Source organism: Morone saxatilis, unplaced genomic scaffold, assembly GCF_004916995.1.
Source record: "Morone saxatilis isolate NCDOM2014 unplaced genomic scaffold, NCSU_SB_2.0 Contig21, whole genome shotgun sequence".
Taxonomy (NCBI): domain Eukaryota; kingdom Metazoa; phylum Chordata; class Actinopteri; family Moronidae; genus Morone; species Morone saxatilis.
This window is the reverse complement of record NW_023339774.1, coordinates 16,158,738-16,171,595: the sequence shown is the minus strand read 5'-3', so window position 1 is coordinate 16,171,595 and position 12,858 is coordinate 16,158,738. Positions and strand designations below refer to the sequence as shown.

Genomic DNA, 12,858 nt, shown 5'->3' with positions numbered 1-12,858 from the left:
AGCAATACTTTAATATTTATTAAAAAAAGACTACATTGTTTTTGTATGTCCAGTAATAAATACAACTAATATTTACAACACCGGCAACAATACAAAACATAATGTCTGTCACTCCAGTGTGTGAGTACATGCTGTTGTTCTGCTTCACACTACATTGACAATCAAATGTGCTGCAGATCAAATTCCCTTACGAAAGGAATATGACAGCTGTGTGGGCATATAAAATTTAGCTGACTATGTCTACAAAATGAAAAAAACAACCACACTGTCATAGTTTTATAAAAATACACAAACACAACAGATTCTGTGACATTGTAGAATATACCGCACACTAATAAACTAGCTTCAGATAAAGTTATTTAGCTGACTACTTTGGCTTCAAACTTTATGTTAAAGGAATGCATGAATTTCTGCATCATAACAGGTTTTTCCTTTAAATTTTTTTCACAGATACATTGCTAATCAAAACAGACTGTTTGACATCAGTGAAAACAGTCTGAGGCACTACATAAACCTCAGAAACCTGTAAGTATCGTGCAGTATGTCTTCAGTGTTTCACATGGAAGCACAATATGTTCTTTTGCTAACTGATAACTCTACATTGTGACTTCCAACAGAACAGTGATAAAGACAAGATTGACGTCGATATCACCAGATGCATTTTACAACAATACAAGACTTCAATATGTGTAAGAAACATTTTAAAAGTTACTTCATTGATATAAATGTGAGTAGTCTTGTTTGGATTTTGAGTGTTATTTTTTCCCCCACTTTAGAAATCTCAGAGACAATAACCTATCGACGCTGTCATGGAGAACATTTCAGAACTTTAACACATCATTCCCGTAAGTGTCTCATGTACATATAACTGTCAGCGTTGTGCAACCAGAGATGACGAGTTTCTAATGTTGCTGTGTTTTCATTTTCCAGGCTAATCCTGTCCGGTAACCCCCTCGACTGTGTTTGTGAAAACTTGTGGATCAAACAGAGGCTCCTAGAAGAACCCGACAGTCAAGACCTGAAATGCACAGACGAGAGAGGAGTGTCACAGGCTTTCATCTCACTCACTCCACCAGACTGTGGTAATGTGAAACCATGATATAATAAGCAACGCTGATATTGGACGTTTAGAGAGACGGTTGCTTCCTGGAGACAGAAAAGAGAGGTCGAAACAAAGACAGAAAGAAATCTGTTAAAAACAATCTATGTCAAGTTCTGGTCAGATGTTTACTGTTTGTTCATTTCTCGCAGTGGTTCCCAAAGTAGAGGTCAACCCAAAAACCGTGACTAAGATGCAGGGGAATGATGTGAAAGCTGTGTGCACCGCCTCAGGCTCCCCTTCTCCTGAGATCCTGTGGAACGTTGATTTACTCTCTACCCACACCGAGGTGAGCCGGTCTACCACACAGCTTCCTGGTTAAACCTTTAGGTACAGGTCCACATGTAGCAGGCGCCTGGTTTATTATTTTACACTTTGAGTGGAGTGGGAAACATTAGACACTCTAGAAAAAGGGTTGCCTGTGGTAGAAAATACTACTTATGAGATGAGCTCAAGTTTCAAAGCTTCCTTCCGTGAACTAAAATGGGATGAAGGTCAGAGATAGAGATTCGGACTTCAGACTTGGACTCGAGTAAAGGATATGTTTGATGATATTCTATATTCTATACTAACCAACAAATCCTATGAAAAGACCATAACTTAATACCGAATTGATCTTACTAAGAAGTTTGTGCTTAGTTATTCCTCATAGAGCCCCATTGTTGAGCCCGGTTTCACTGAGTTCCCTCTGTGGTGAAAGAAGGACTGACATGTAAAAATACTCACACACAAGTAAAAGGCATGCATGTACAATTACAGTAAGTAAAAGTACTAAAGCCTCAAAATATACTTACTCCATTATGTTAAATGGTCCATTTCAGAATAGTATTATATTACTGGATAATAATTATTGATGCATTAATGTGTCCATCACTTTATTGTTGCAGTGGGTAAAGTGGAGCTAATTATATTAACTTTATATACTCTTAGGCAGCTTGTGAATTTCCCCCCCCTCGGGGTCAATAAAGTTCCATCTTAACCTTTAGATAATACATCATAATTTATTTGTCGACTTTATTTTATATTATTAATCTGAATCTGCAAAGTAGCTAGTGAAATATATTAAATAAATGTAGTGGAGTAATTTTTAATGAAACTGTATGTTTGCACTTAGCTTGAACTATGGACTAGGGGCCACTGCAGGGAACAGACAAACAAACAAACACACTGTTGATCTTTTGATAATAAGAAAAATAGAGAATATGACTTATCCCTTAATCTCAATTGTGTTATAAACGTTTTAAAACTGACTCAGGTTGGTGGCAGGTATGTAATGTGCAGTCAGCCTGTTGTAACCAATAGCTACCTTATTGTACATGTACTAAAGACACTGGTGGAAAAAATATTTAGATCTTTTACTTAAGTAAAAGTAGCAATACCACACAATAATACTCAACTAATACTTCAACAAAGTAAAAGTCCTGCATTCAAAACCTTACTTAAGTTAAAAGTAATACTGGCAAAATGTACTTAAAATAATCATTATGCAATAAAATGGTCCCTGTCAGTGTTTTACTATATATCATGTTTATGGATTAATAATACTGCTGCATTAATGTGTATGTTGCATTTTACTGCTGTAGATGTTTAAGGTTGAGCTAATCTTAACCACTTTATATACAGTATACAGTTTAATCTACAGCAGTGCATCATATTCTATAAATTCATCATGCATTTGTATAAACACTGTCCTGACATTTGTGACGTTGGTTTTTAAATATTTAATTTATATTAAGAAGTAGGAGAATTTTCTCAACCCATAATGGCACACTTAAGTCTTTAGTTTATTGGAACAATTCAAATTCAAAATCTAAAAAATTAAAAACTTGTAACCTAGAAAGTAACTAGTAACTCAGACAAATGTAATGGAGTAAAAAGTGCACTGTTTGCCTCTGAGGACCAGAAGTATAAAGTAGCATAAATATGGAAATACTCAAGAGTGCAAGTGCCTCTAATTTGTAATTCACTGAATCAAGATCACCAACACACCAATTTTACATACATACAAAAATGGGCAGCGTGAGAATTTGAGCGACTCTGACAGGGCCACATTGTGATGGCTAGACGATTGGGTCAAAGCATCTCCACAACAGTGGTCAGTACTTATCAAAAGTGGTCCAAGCAAGAAAAGTAGAGAACCAAAGACAGGATCATGGGCTCATTGGTGCGTGTGGGGAGCGAAGGCTGGCACGTGTCGTCCGATCCAACCGATGAACTACTGTAGCTCAAACTGCTGAAAAAGTTAATNNGTCAGAACACACAGTGCATCGCTGCTTGTTGTTTATGGGGTTGATATTGCTGTGTTTACAGGTTGATACTTCTGATACGGAGAGCAGCCTCACCTTGTCAGACCTGTCTCCTGATGATAATGGCAGGTTGATCATATGCAGCGCGGAGAACATAGTCGGTCAGACTGAGGCCACACTTCAGCTCAATATTCTCTGTAAGGACTCTTACTTTTCTGTTATCATTGACTATAAATGTTAACCAACTATTGCACACACCTTATTTCCTCTCATGATCTCTTAAGTGCTTTCTTCTAGACATTGTTATTTCCAGTAGACGCACACGGCTCCTCAGTTTGTTATCATTACTGTCACTTGGCAAATCTTATTGACTCTCCATGTTTCCTTTCCATAACTCCTTACCATACTCCTCTCCTCTGCTTGTTTAATGCCACATTGTTTCTCATTCTCCTTTTCCATGTTTTCCTGATGTCAGTGTTTAAATGTTGTGTGATCAGTCTCTCTTCTCCACCCCCAACTGCATCTCCTTTCTAAACCCATAAATGTTGCTTTTCCTACTGGCTTTTACTCCTGGTGTTGATCTTCCTATCATCCCGTTATTACTCTTCCTCTACTGTTGCCTCCGTGTCAGTTGCCCCCACCATCCAGCAGCTGCTGGAGCCAGAGCAGGACCACCACTGGTGCATCCCCTTCAGCGTGACGGGGAACCCCAAGCCTGAGCTGCAGTGGTACCATGAGAACGAGCCTCTCCGCGAGCATGACTACATCCGCACCATGATCCACGTGTCCACCGAGAGCGAGTACCACGGCTGCCTGCAGCTGGTCAACCCAACGCACATCCACAACGGCGTGTACAGGCTGGTGGCGAAGAATAAGTACGGCGAGGACGAGAAGATGGTCTCAGCCCAGTTTATTGAGCCACCACCCATCGAACACGCAGGTGTCAATATGCTCTTTTTTTATTCAGTTACAACTCATTTCTGAGGCTAGTTTGTGTTCATGCCTGCTAACATAGATTTCTTTCTGTTTTTAACAGAAGATTCCAGATACTACTGTAAGTTGTAGGTGCTATGAAAATCACAGTGGGACCATTTGTTGGTACAACAGTGGTTTAAAGAGGCACCAAACTGTATTGGTGCAATCAATTAATTTTGGCTATTAAAATTTGATTAATTATCAAAAGATAATAGAAAATGACTTTAATTTACATTAAAGATCCTCGTGGGACCACCCTTAAAGAAGGGAAACAATAGCCAATAATTGATTGATTCAGTCTCACAAAATACACATAAACACTTAATTTAGAAATCGGATTAATAACTATAACCAAAATCAGTATTAATAGCAAGCAAGATGAAGTATTTGGAATTCAGCATAGAAGAGGCTGGTATCACCCACTCTTGTGTGAAATTAAATAGACCAGCATGTATAAACGCAAGCATTTATAAAAGAAATAATAAAAGCAAAACAGAGAAAACAGGCAGTATACAATCTAACTAGAAAGAGACTAAGCTAAGGAAAAGGACCAGATGTTTCAGCTACGCATGAAACACTTGTTGGTTCGAGACAAAGAGCATGGAGGAGAGAGATTTCCCGTCTCCTCTTGAGTGATGAGGTTTAGGCTGAAATTGAGGTGTGTATGTGTGTGATCTTAGATTAACCGTGCTGTGAAAAAGGAGTTAGTAGCATGCAAAGACGGTTGTACTGGTGAAAGCATAACTTAACTTTAAACATCACCATAAGCACTGTCTCAAAGACTACAGTTACTACAGTAACCTGCATTAATCAGATCAACATCACAACAACATTACCTGAATGGAAAACACATCACAACATTAACAGTAATCAAACTGTTTTTGCTTAACTGTTAAGCCTGTTAAGTTATGTGAGTCTGTCTAGGCCAAGTGCGTTACCAATCCAAGTCTATGAAAGGAGGGAGGAAGAAGAGATGCCAGGTGTCAGGCTAACTTTAGCTGTTTACTCCCGTTAGTCGAAAAGGCAGGCTCTTGTGCTGTGCTTTAATCCGTTGTTGTGCATTCGTTGGCCGCACTGAGGTCCGAGAGCTTATCGGTGACCCGTTACAATAAAAGTCCAGTTAAATCACACAAAATGAACAAATTCAATTTTAAAGGACCCCTTTGTCCCAACAAAGTAATGATTCAGCTTTATAAAACCAACAATGGTTATTCTTTTTAACTTGATGAAAATGACTATGCATACATAGTTAAAATGAACTCTATTTCTCCTCCTGGCCTGTTCCTGCATCTTGCTTCTGCCCAGACACTCCCGGTAGGTGTTGAACTCTTACACGCTATATTTAACTTGACACTCATTACAAAATCAATTGATTGCACTTAATAATTGTTATTATTTTCAAATGTTCAGACAAGAATTTTGATTTGTTTTTTCAGACACGCCACCCCCTCCTCTCGACGACAGTGTTGCAGTAAGTGATCCTCATTGGTCCTGATTTAAAAGAGTGGTTCCCAGCGTTTTGGCTTGTGGCCCCTTAAAATGATTTTTTTTACCTGTTACCCCCTGTCACTAGTCCTGGTACTTCTGATTTTTGTCCACATGAGTACCCTTACTACTTACTGCATATCGCCACCTCCTGTTGAGTCTAAGTACGCACCCAAACAGATTGACTATTGTTCAGTGCCATCACTAGTTTGGTTGATTAAGTCTGACAAGTGAGAGGGTTAGCGTTAGAAAAAAATGTCAGAGCCAATCAGAGGCAAAGTAGGGGTAGAATACGGTGGTAAAAAAGTAAAACTAGTGTAACTATATTGCTGTGTAAACACATAGCTTAACACTCAAGGATTGTGGTTGTGCTGAGTTAGGGTACTGGAACTTTTTTTGGTTCACTTCAGGCACTATACATATGTCTACCAGCTGTCCACCAGGTCAAAGGTCCAAAACACCAAAAATTATCTAGAAAAAAAGCAATGATTAGATGAAAGTCTGCAAAAATAAACATATTTTATGTTGAAATATACGCTTTCCCCATCATGTAAATAATTTCAAGACTCCGCAGAGTCAATTTACAAGGATACTGACCCCAGTTTGGGAACCACTGACCTAAAGGATGTTTTTGTTGTCAGTTATGCTTCAAATAATATATTTTTTTTTGTTTTGCCAGGTGTATGTAGTTGTGGGAATCGCAGGAGTCGCCTTGACTGGCTGTGTTCTGATGGTCATCATTCTGAAATATGGAAGAAACTCAAAGTTTGGTCTTAAAGGTGAACTCATTTGCTTAATGTAATAGTTCGACATTTTGGCAGATACACTTTTTAAATATTTTTTTTTTTTTACCAATAGTTAGATGAGAATATTGTTATCACTCTCCCGTGTTAAATGTGTTAAATGAGGCTACAGTCAGAAGCTGGTTAGTTTATCTTGATTGTTGTTTTCCTCTCTGTGTCCTGTTAAACTTTGGATCAACTGTGTTGTGTGTAAAGTGCTGTATAAATAAAGTTGAGTTGAGTAACACAAAGGCTGTAAACAGGCGGAAAAGCTAGCAAAACTGGCCTGTTAAGCTTTCCAGCTGCTGGCAGTAGCTTCATATTTAGAGTAGACAGAGTGACATTGATCTTCTCATCTGACTCTTGGCAAGAAGGTGAATAAGCATAAGAGAAGTAAGAGGAGGCAAGAGCATTAATAAACACTTAACACACATACACGCATAAATTCAAAGCTCATTGCGGTTTCCACTGTATGAGTGTAAAAATGAATGTAGCATTTGAATGTCCTACTCTGGTCTGAAGACATGCTCTCATGTCAATTCAGGATAACAACTGCCTATGATCTACTGATATCCTTTTGTCATTATGTACAACTCGTATTTACAAGTCCTTCCATTTCTTTTCTCCCTCCGACCCTCCTCCTTCTCCTCCTCTATGGCCTTTTTTCCTTTCCTCTCCACTTGTCTCTCACCTCTTCTGTGGCTCCCTAGGATCCTCCTCAGTCATCAGTAATGACGATGACTCTGCCAGCCCTCTTCATCACGTCTCCAATGGCAACAACACCCCGTCGTCCTCGGAGATGGGTCCAGACGCAGTGATGATTGGGATGACAAAGATTCCTGTCATTGAGAACCCACAGTACTTCCGCAACTCCGGCAGCATGCTGAAATCTGACACGTGTGAGTTACCGCCTCGCTCGACAAACGACTGGTAACCTGGACCTTTTCTGATAAATCCATGCAGGGGTCACAGCCCGACGCCATATTTATTGTCAGCATCCTGCCGCATTGTGATAGCGGCTCTTGCTCTGCAGGGCAGCTGGACAGTTAGCCTACAGATGATGTTCAGACACACAACCTTGTTTACAGGGAGGCTCAACTCAGAAGAATCAACCTAAATGTTTTTCTTTCTCAGACACAAGTGCATGTGGTGTCCTATACTATACTATACTTTTTAGAAATGTTAATTAGTGCTGAATCTATTTGTCAATTGGCTGAAAAACAAATCACTCAACCATTCTGATAATTGTTTAAGTACTTTATTGAGAAATCTTTTTCAAACAATTGTTAATTTTAGCCTCTAGATTTGCTGCTTTTGTCCGAATATCTATCAGTTTTGGACTGTTCATCAGACAAATCATGCAGGCTGAAGATGTGACCTTGGGCTGTAGGAGATTGTTACTGGATTTTTTTTTAAACTATTTTTGCAGGCCTAATCTAATTTGACCTGCGTAACTATAACGGACTAAAATAAACAAATAACAATCTACATGCACCAAAATTTCCACCAAAACATCAAAATGACCTTGGGAGTGATTTGTCTTATTCTGCATTAAAGTCGTCCAGCACATCAAGAGACACAACATTGTTCTGAAGCGGGAGCTGGGAGAGGGAGCCTTTGGGAAGGTGTTTCTCGCTGAGTGCTACAACCTGACACCAGATCAGGAGAAGCTCCATGTGGCAGTCAAGGTACAGATCAGGAAGCAGTTCGCTCAGATAATCAATGCACTTGTCCTTCAATCTATTGACTAGATTCACATTCTTGTAGATATGCTCCTTACCGTGGTTCTCTGGTCTTTCTGTCTTTGCCTTTTTGGTCAGACTCTGAAAGAGGCCAATGAGAGCGGTCGAGCAGACTTCTACAGAGAGGCCGAGCTTCTCACCAACCTGCAACACGAACACATCGTCACCTTCTACGGGGTGTGTGTGGAGAGTGACCCGCTCATCATGGTGTTTGAGTATATGAAACATGGTGACCTAAACAAGTTCCTCAGGTAGGATCATTTCTGGCTTCTGAAAATAATAACATGTGTTATGGGTTTTAAATATGTTTATTGGCTTTCCTGTAGCCAGAAGCTAATTAGCTTTGCATGAAGACTGGAAACGTGGATTAAGAAAAACAAAAAGGGACTACTAGCACCTAAAAAAGCAAAAAATTCCTTTATGTGCCAGACTACTTCTTGGCTGGGAGCTGTGACTTCCTGGAGTCCTGTTGTCACCATGGAGTTGCCAGGCAACCAGCTGAGACTCCAGGAAGTCACTGCTCTTGGCCCAAGAAATAATCCCATAATCCACCATGAAACCACACACGCAGATTAAATAAACAAGATTTAACATGTTAGCTTCAGAGGTGTTGGTAGGCGGACTTTGTTATCATTGGACAGAGCCAGGCTAGCCCCATTGCTGCCAATGTTCCTCATGCTAAGCTAAGCTAACTGTCTCCTGGCACCAGCTTTATATTTAGTGGACAAATATAGAGAGTGGTATTAGTCTTCTCATCTAACTCTCAGGAAGAAAGCAAATAAGTTTATATCCCAAAATGTACAAATACAGTGTCCACTGTACATTGAAGGCAGCGATAGTGTGATATATTCTGTTAGATCATACAAATTTCTCCACTAAACAAAAATGTAATACTGTTTCTACTGAGGTAACTACCCATTTAATACAGGCCATTTTAGCAGTGTTGCTTTATGGCGATGCTGAATGGTTTTCCCTTTGGTCATTTCAATCTTGTTATGTAATCTATAAATCATTTAGGACTAATGTACATCTGAAATGATTAGTAGATTAATCGATCAGCCAACTGACAGAAAATTAATCTACGATTTTGATAATTGTTAAAGTTTTATTGCAAAGTAAAAAATAGCCAAATATTCAGTGGTTCCAGCTTCTCATGTAAATATTTGGTGGTTTCCTTATATGATATGATAATAAACTGAACATCTCATTTCCCCATCCACTCTGGGAAACTGTGACTAACATTGCATAGACTAAACAGTTCAATGACAAAATAATCAGCAGATTAATAAATAATTAAAATAATAATTTTCTTAATTAATAGTTACATTTTTAATACAAAATTTAAAATGCCAGTAGTGAAAAATTCCTCTTATAATGTTTCAGAGCCCAGGACGACGTCCTGGCATTTCTTGTTTTAGTCAACCAACAGTCTTAAAACCCAAAGATATTCAGTATACTATCATATATGGCAAAAAAAGCATCAAATTCTTGAATAGAGAAGATGGAAATAGTGAATGTTTGGCATTTTGTTTGAAAAATTACATAAGACATACTATATCACAGTATAATGATAGAAAACTCGGTTGCCAGTAGTGGAATGGTACATTTTGGTTGTTGTAAATTTAGCTGCAACTGTTCTGTGGTACGAGTGATTGAAGCGTTTCTGGGTGCAGGTCCCACGGTCCTGATGCAGTGCTAATGGCAGACGGTCAACACAGCATCCTGGTGGAGCTCACCCAGTCCCAGATGCTGCACATTGCCCAACAGATTGCTGCTGGCATGGTCTACCTGGCCTCCCAGCACTTTGTCCACAGAGACTTGGCAACCAGGAACTGCCTGGTAGGAGAAAACCTGCTGGTCAAGATCGGAGATTTTGGCATGTCCAGAGACGTTTACAGCACAGATTACTACAGAGTAAGTCCAAAGTATTTTTTGATTATTGTCCCTGTTCTCACCTCGTCTTACCCCCCCAGTCTCTTACTCACACAGATGCACACACACTCACACTCACAACCTTCTGATATACACACAGAAATATGGAAATGTAGCCACACAGTCTCAAATATGTAATTAGAATTTTATTCCAGTTTTGGCCTGAAATAACTGTGTAGCTGCAGAAATGACAATTTTAACCAGAGGTATTTTATCTATTTTTAATACCATTTAAATGCAAATTCTATAATCTGCATAAAATTAATGTTTCCATGGTAATAAGGGCCAACAGTGCAAAAATGCATCGGCAGTTTTTCTCTTTCCCTGGGCAAGGAGTTACTACTTCGCTCTGCATGAACAGCATTGAACCATAGAGGAGTTATAGTACATCATATAACCCACTGACAGTTTGATGCTACAATACAGGCCAGTAAAACAACACAATAGAAATATCATGTTGAGGAGCATATGGAATTATTTCAGTCCCTCATCCTTTGTGTCTCATTTCCCAGCTTGAATCCCACAGTGCCCTCTGCTGCCTGAAGTGAAGTCACAAATCTAAACACACGAAAAACATAATCTTTGAGATGCACTTGCCTGCAAGATCATCCTAAAGAGGCCCTGTCACCTAACTACTGATATCAGTCATTTTTATCAAACAGAAAGCAAAAGCATGAAAGAAAATCTAATAATATGAGGCTGTCTAATCTGCTATAATGATGCTACAATAAATTAGATCAACCAGGTTGCTTAAAACTTGTTATAAAACATTATTTATTCACATAAATATATTCTTCATGAAGTACTGTACTACAATTAAGCTGCTAGGGCACAAAGTAGTCCATTTGTCGGAGCCTCTTTGGCTACCGTATTTGGTGTAAACCCCTGACACTGGCTCAAATATCGCACATTAAATAATTGAATGATGGTGGATGTGAGGTAATGTATGTGAGGCAATGAACGGGAAAGCATGGAAGTACAGTAAAGGTGATTGGATAAAAGGGCCAACAGGAAGAGAGGGAAATGCATTTAGTAGACAGGAAATAACTGATAGAAGAAGACAGGAAGACTGTGATTGGATAAAAGATTATGAAGGAATAACTGGAGAGTTACAGGAATGCCAGAGTGACTAAACTTAATTGCTCACTATGAAAGATTGACTCAGTTGCTCGTTTATTAAGTACACCTAGCTTAAACTAATGCAGTGTAATAAAACAGCACTGTCATAAAGCCTACCTTTTATGAAGGTTATAATGTTCAGTTTGATGAGAGGTGTTGATTCAACTGTACCATCATTCTGGAGGATGCCGTTTCATGACGTTGTTGAACTGTATTAAATTATTCAGAGATGTGTTTATAATATTTTACCCACCCAATTTAAATCAATGAGGGTAGGCTGAATAACAAAAACATCTCTCCGTATAATATAATACAATGGAGTAGTCATATACAGTGTATTAACAAGAGCTACATTCCACTTATTATTTATTTATTTATTATTTACTATTGTGGCTGCAGGTTAACTGTCACTGTTACTGGGACACTTCATGGAACTAATCTGTTGTTATTCTAGCCCACTTGTGTTTTTCTGGCTTTGACAATTCAAAATGTCTGCTGTGCAACCAGCCCCACAAACACCATCCTCCTTACAGTTTAATCAACACCTCTCTAAAACATCCCAACTTTCATGTCTGCAGGATTTATTGCAGGGCTGTATTACACCAAACTATGATATGTGTACCACTGATGGTACACAAATTGCTGCTAATTTCATAGTGGCAGAATAGGAAAGTCGGGGAATCACCAAAGTCATCAGATTTCATCCTCTGGGCACCTTGAATGTCTGTTCAACCTCTTATGACAATACATCCAGAAGTGTTTGTGATGTTTCAGTCTAAACCATAAGTAAAAATAGGCAAATAAAGTACAGTCAGTCTAACCAGCAGCTTTAAACTCTTTAGCAGTGCTCTGTTGTTGCCTTCTGATGGACACCGTTCTCTCTCTCTCTCTCTGCAGGTGGGCGGACATACGATGCTGCCAATCCGCTGGATGCCCCCAGAGAGCATCATGTACCGACGGTTCACCACAGAGAGTGACGTGTGGAGCCTCGGCGTGGTGCTGTGGGAGATCTTCACCTACGGCAAGCAGCCCTGGTACCAGCTCTCCAACAATGAGGTCAGAGTCACACGAGGTCTGCAGTTAGTCAACGCTGGCACTCGCAGAGCTCAGAGACACTTTAAATTACACATATTCTTCCTCAAGTTCACAACCCACACTTAAAAACAGAGACATTTCTCCTGGCGGGCTATAGCAAAGGTCTAAAGTTTGAAACTTGAGGAATTCTTTAAAAATCAGCGGTATGTGACACAGCTTTACAACTAACACCAAAACACAATTGATGATGGAAATTAAGTCCAATAAGTGACCAATGAAAACTAAAGTAAAGATTCACAGTTTAACAGAACCAGGACAAGTAATTATTCTATTTGGTTTGAAAAGTGATCAAACTGACTTTAAATGTGACTGGAAATTAAAAATGTCTTTCTACCTAAGTAATATTTACTTTTTAATTTATTATTTCAATATTTGAAGCAGTA

The 12,858-nt window shown here is 39.0% G+C and overlaps 1 protein-coding gene across 1 annotated transcript in view; it reads left to right on the top strand.

Moving 5' to 3' along the window:
- Positions 1 to 12,858, top strand: part of ntrk2b (neurotrophic tyrosine kinase, receptor, type 2b) — a gene marked incomplete at its 3' end in the record, with an annotated part of 15,800 nt that overhangs the window by 2,169 nt on the left and 773 nt on the right. Inside the window, 15 exon segments of the mRNA XM_035668660.1 lie at positions 451 to 525; positions 618 to 689; positions 777 to 845; positions 931 to 1,082; positions 1,252 to 1,388; positions 3,410 to 3,542; positions 3,977 to 4,285; positions 5,626 to 5,634; positions 5,757 to 5,791; positions 6,485 to 6,584; positions 7,298 to 7,486; positions 8,145 to 8,275; positions 8,408 to 8,580; positions 10,003 to 10,243; positions 12,278 to 12,436. Of these exon segments, the coding sequence (XP_035524553.1) occupies positions 451 to 525; positions 618 to 689; positions 777 to 845; positions 931 to 1,082; positions 1,252 to 1,388; positions 3,410 to 3,542; positions 3,977 to 4,285; positions 5,626 to 5,634; positions 5,757 to 5,791; positions 6,485 to 6,584; positions 7,298 to 7,486; positions 8,145 to 8,275; positions 8,408 to 8,580; positions 10,003 to 10,243; positions 12,278 to 12,436 (1,984 nt within the window).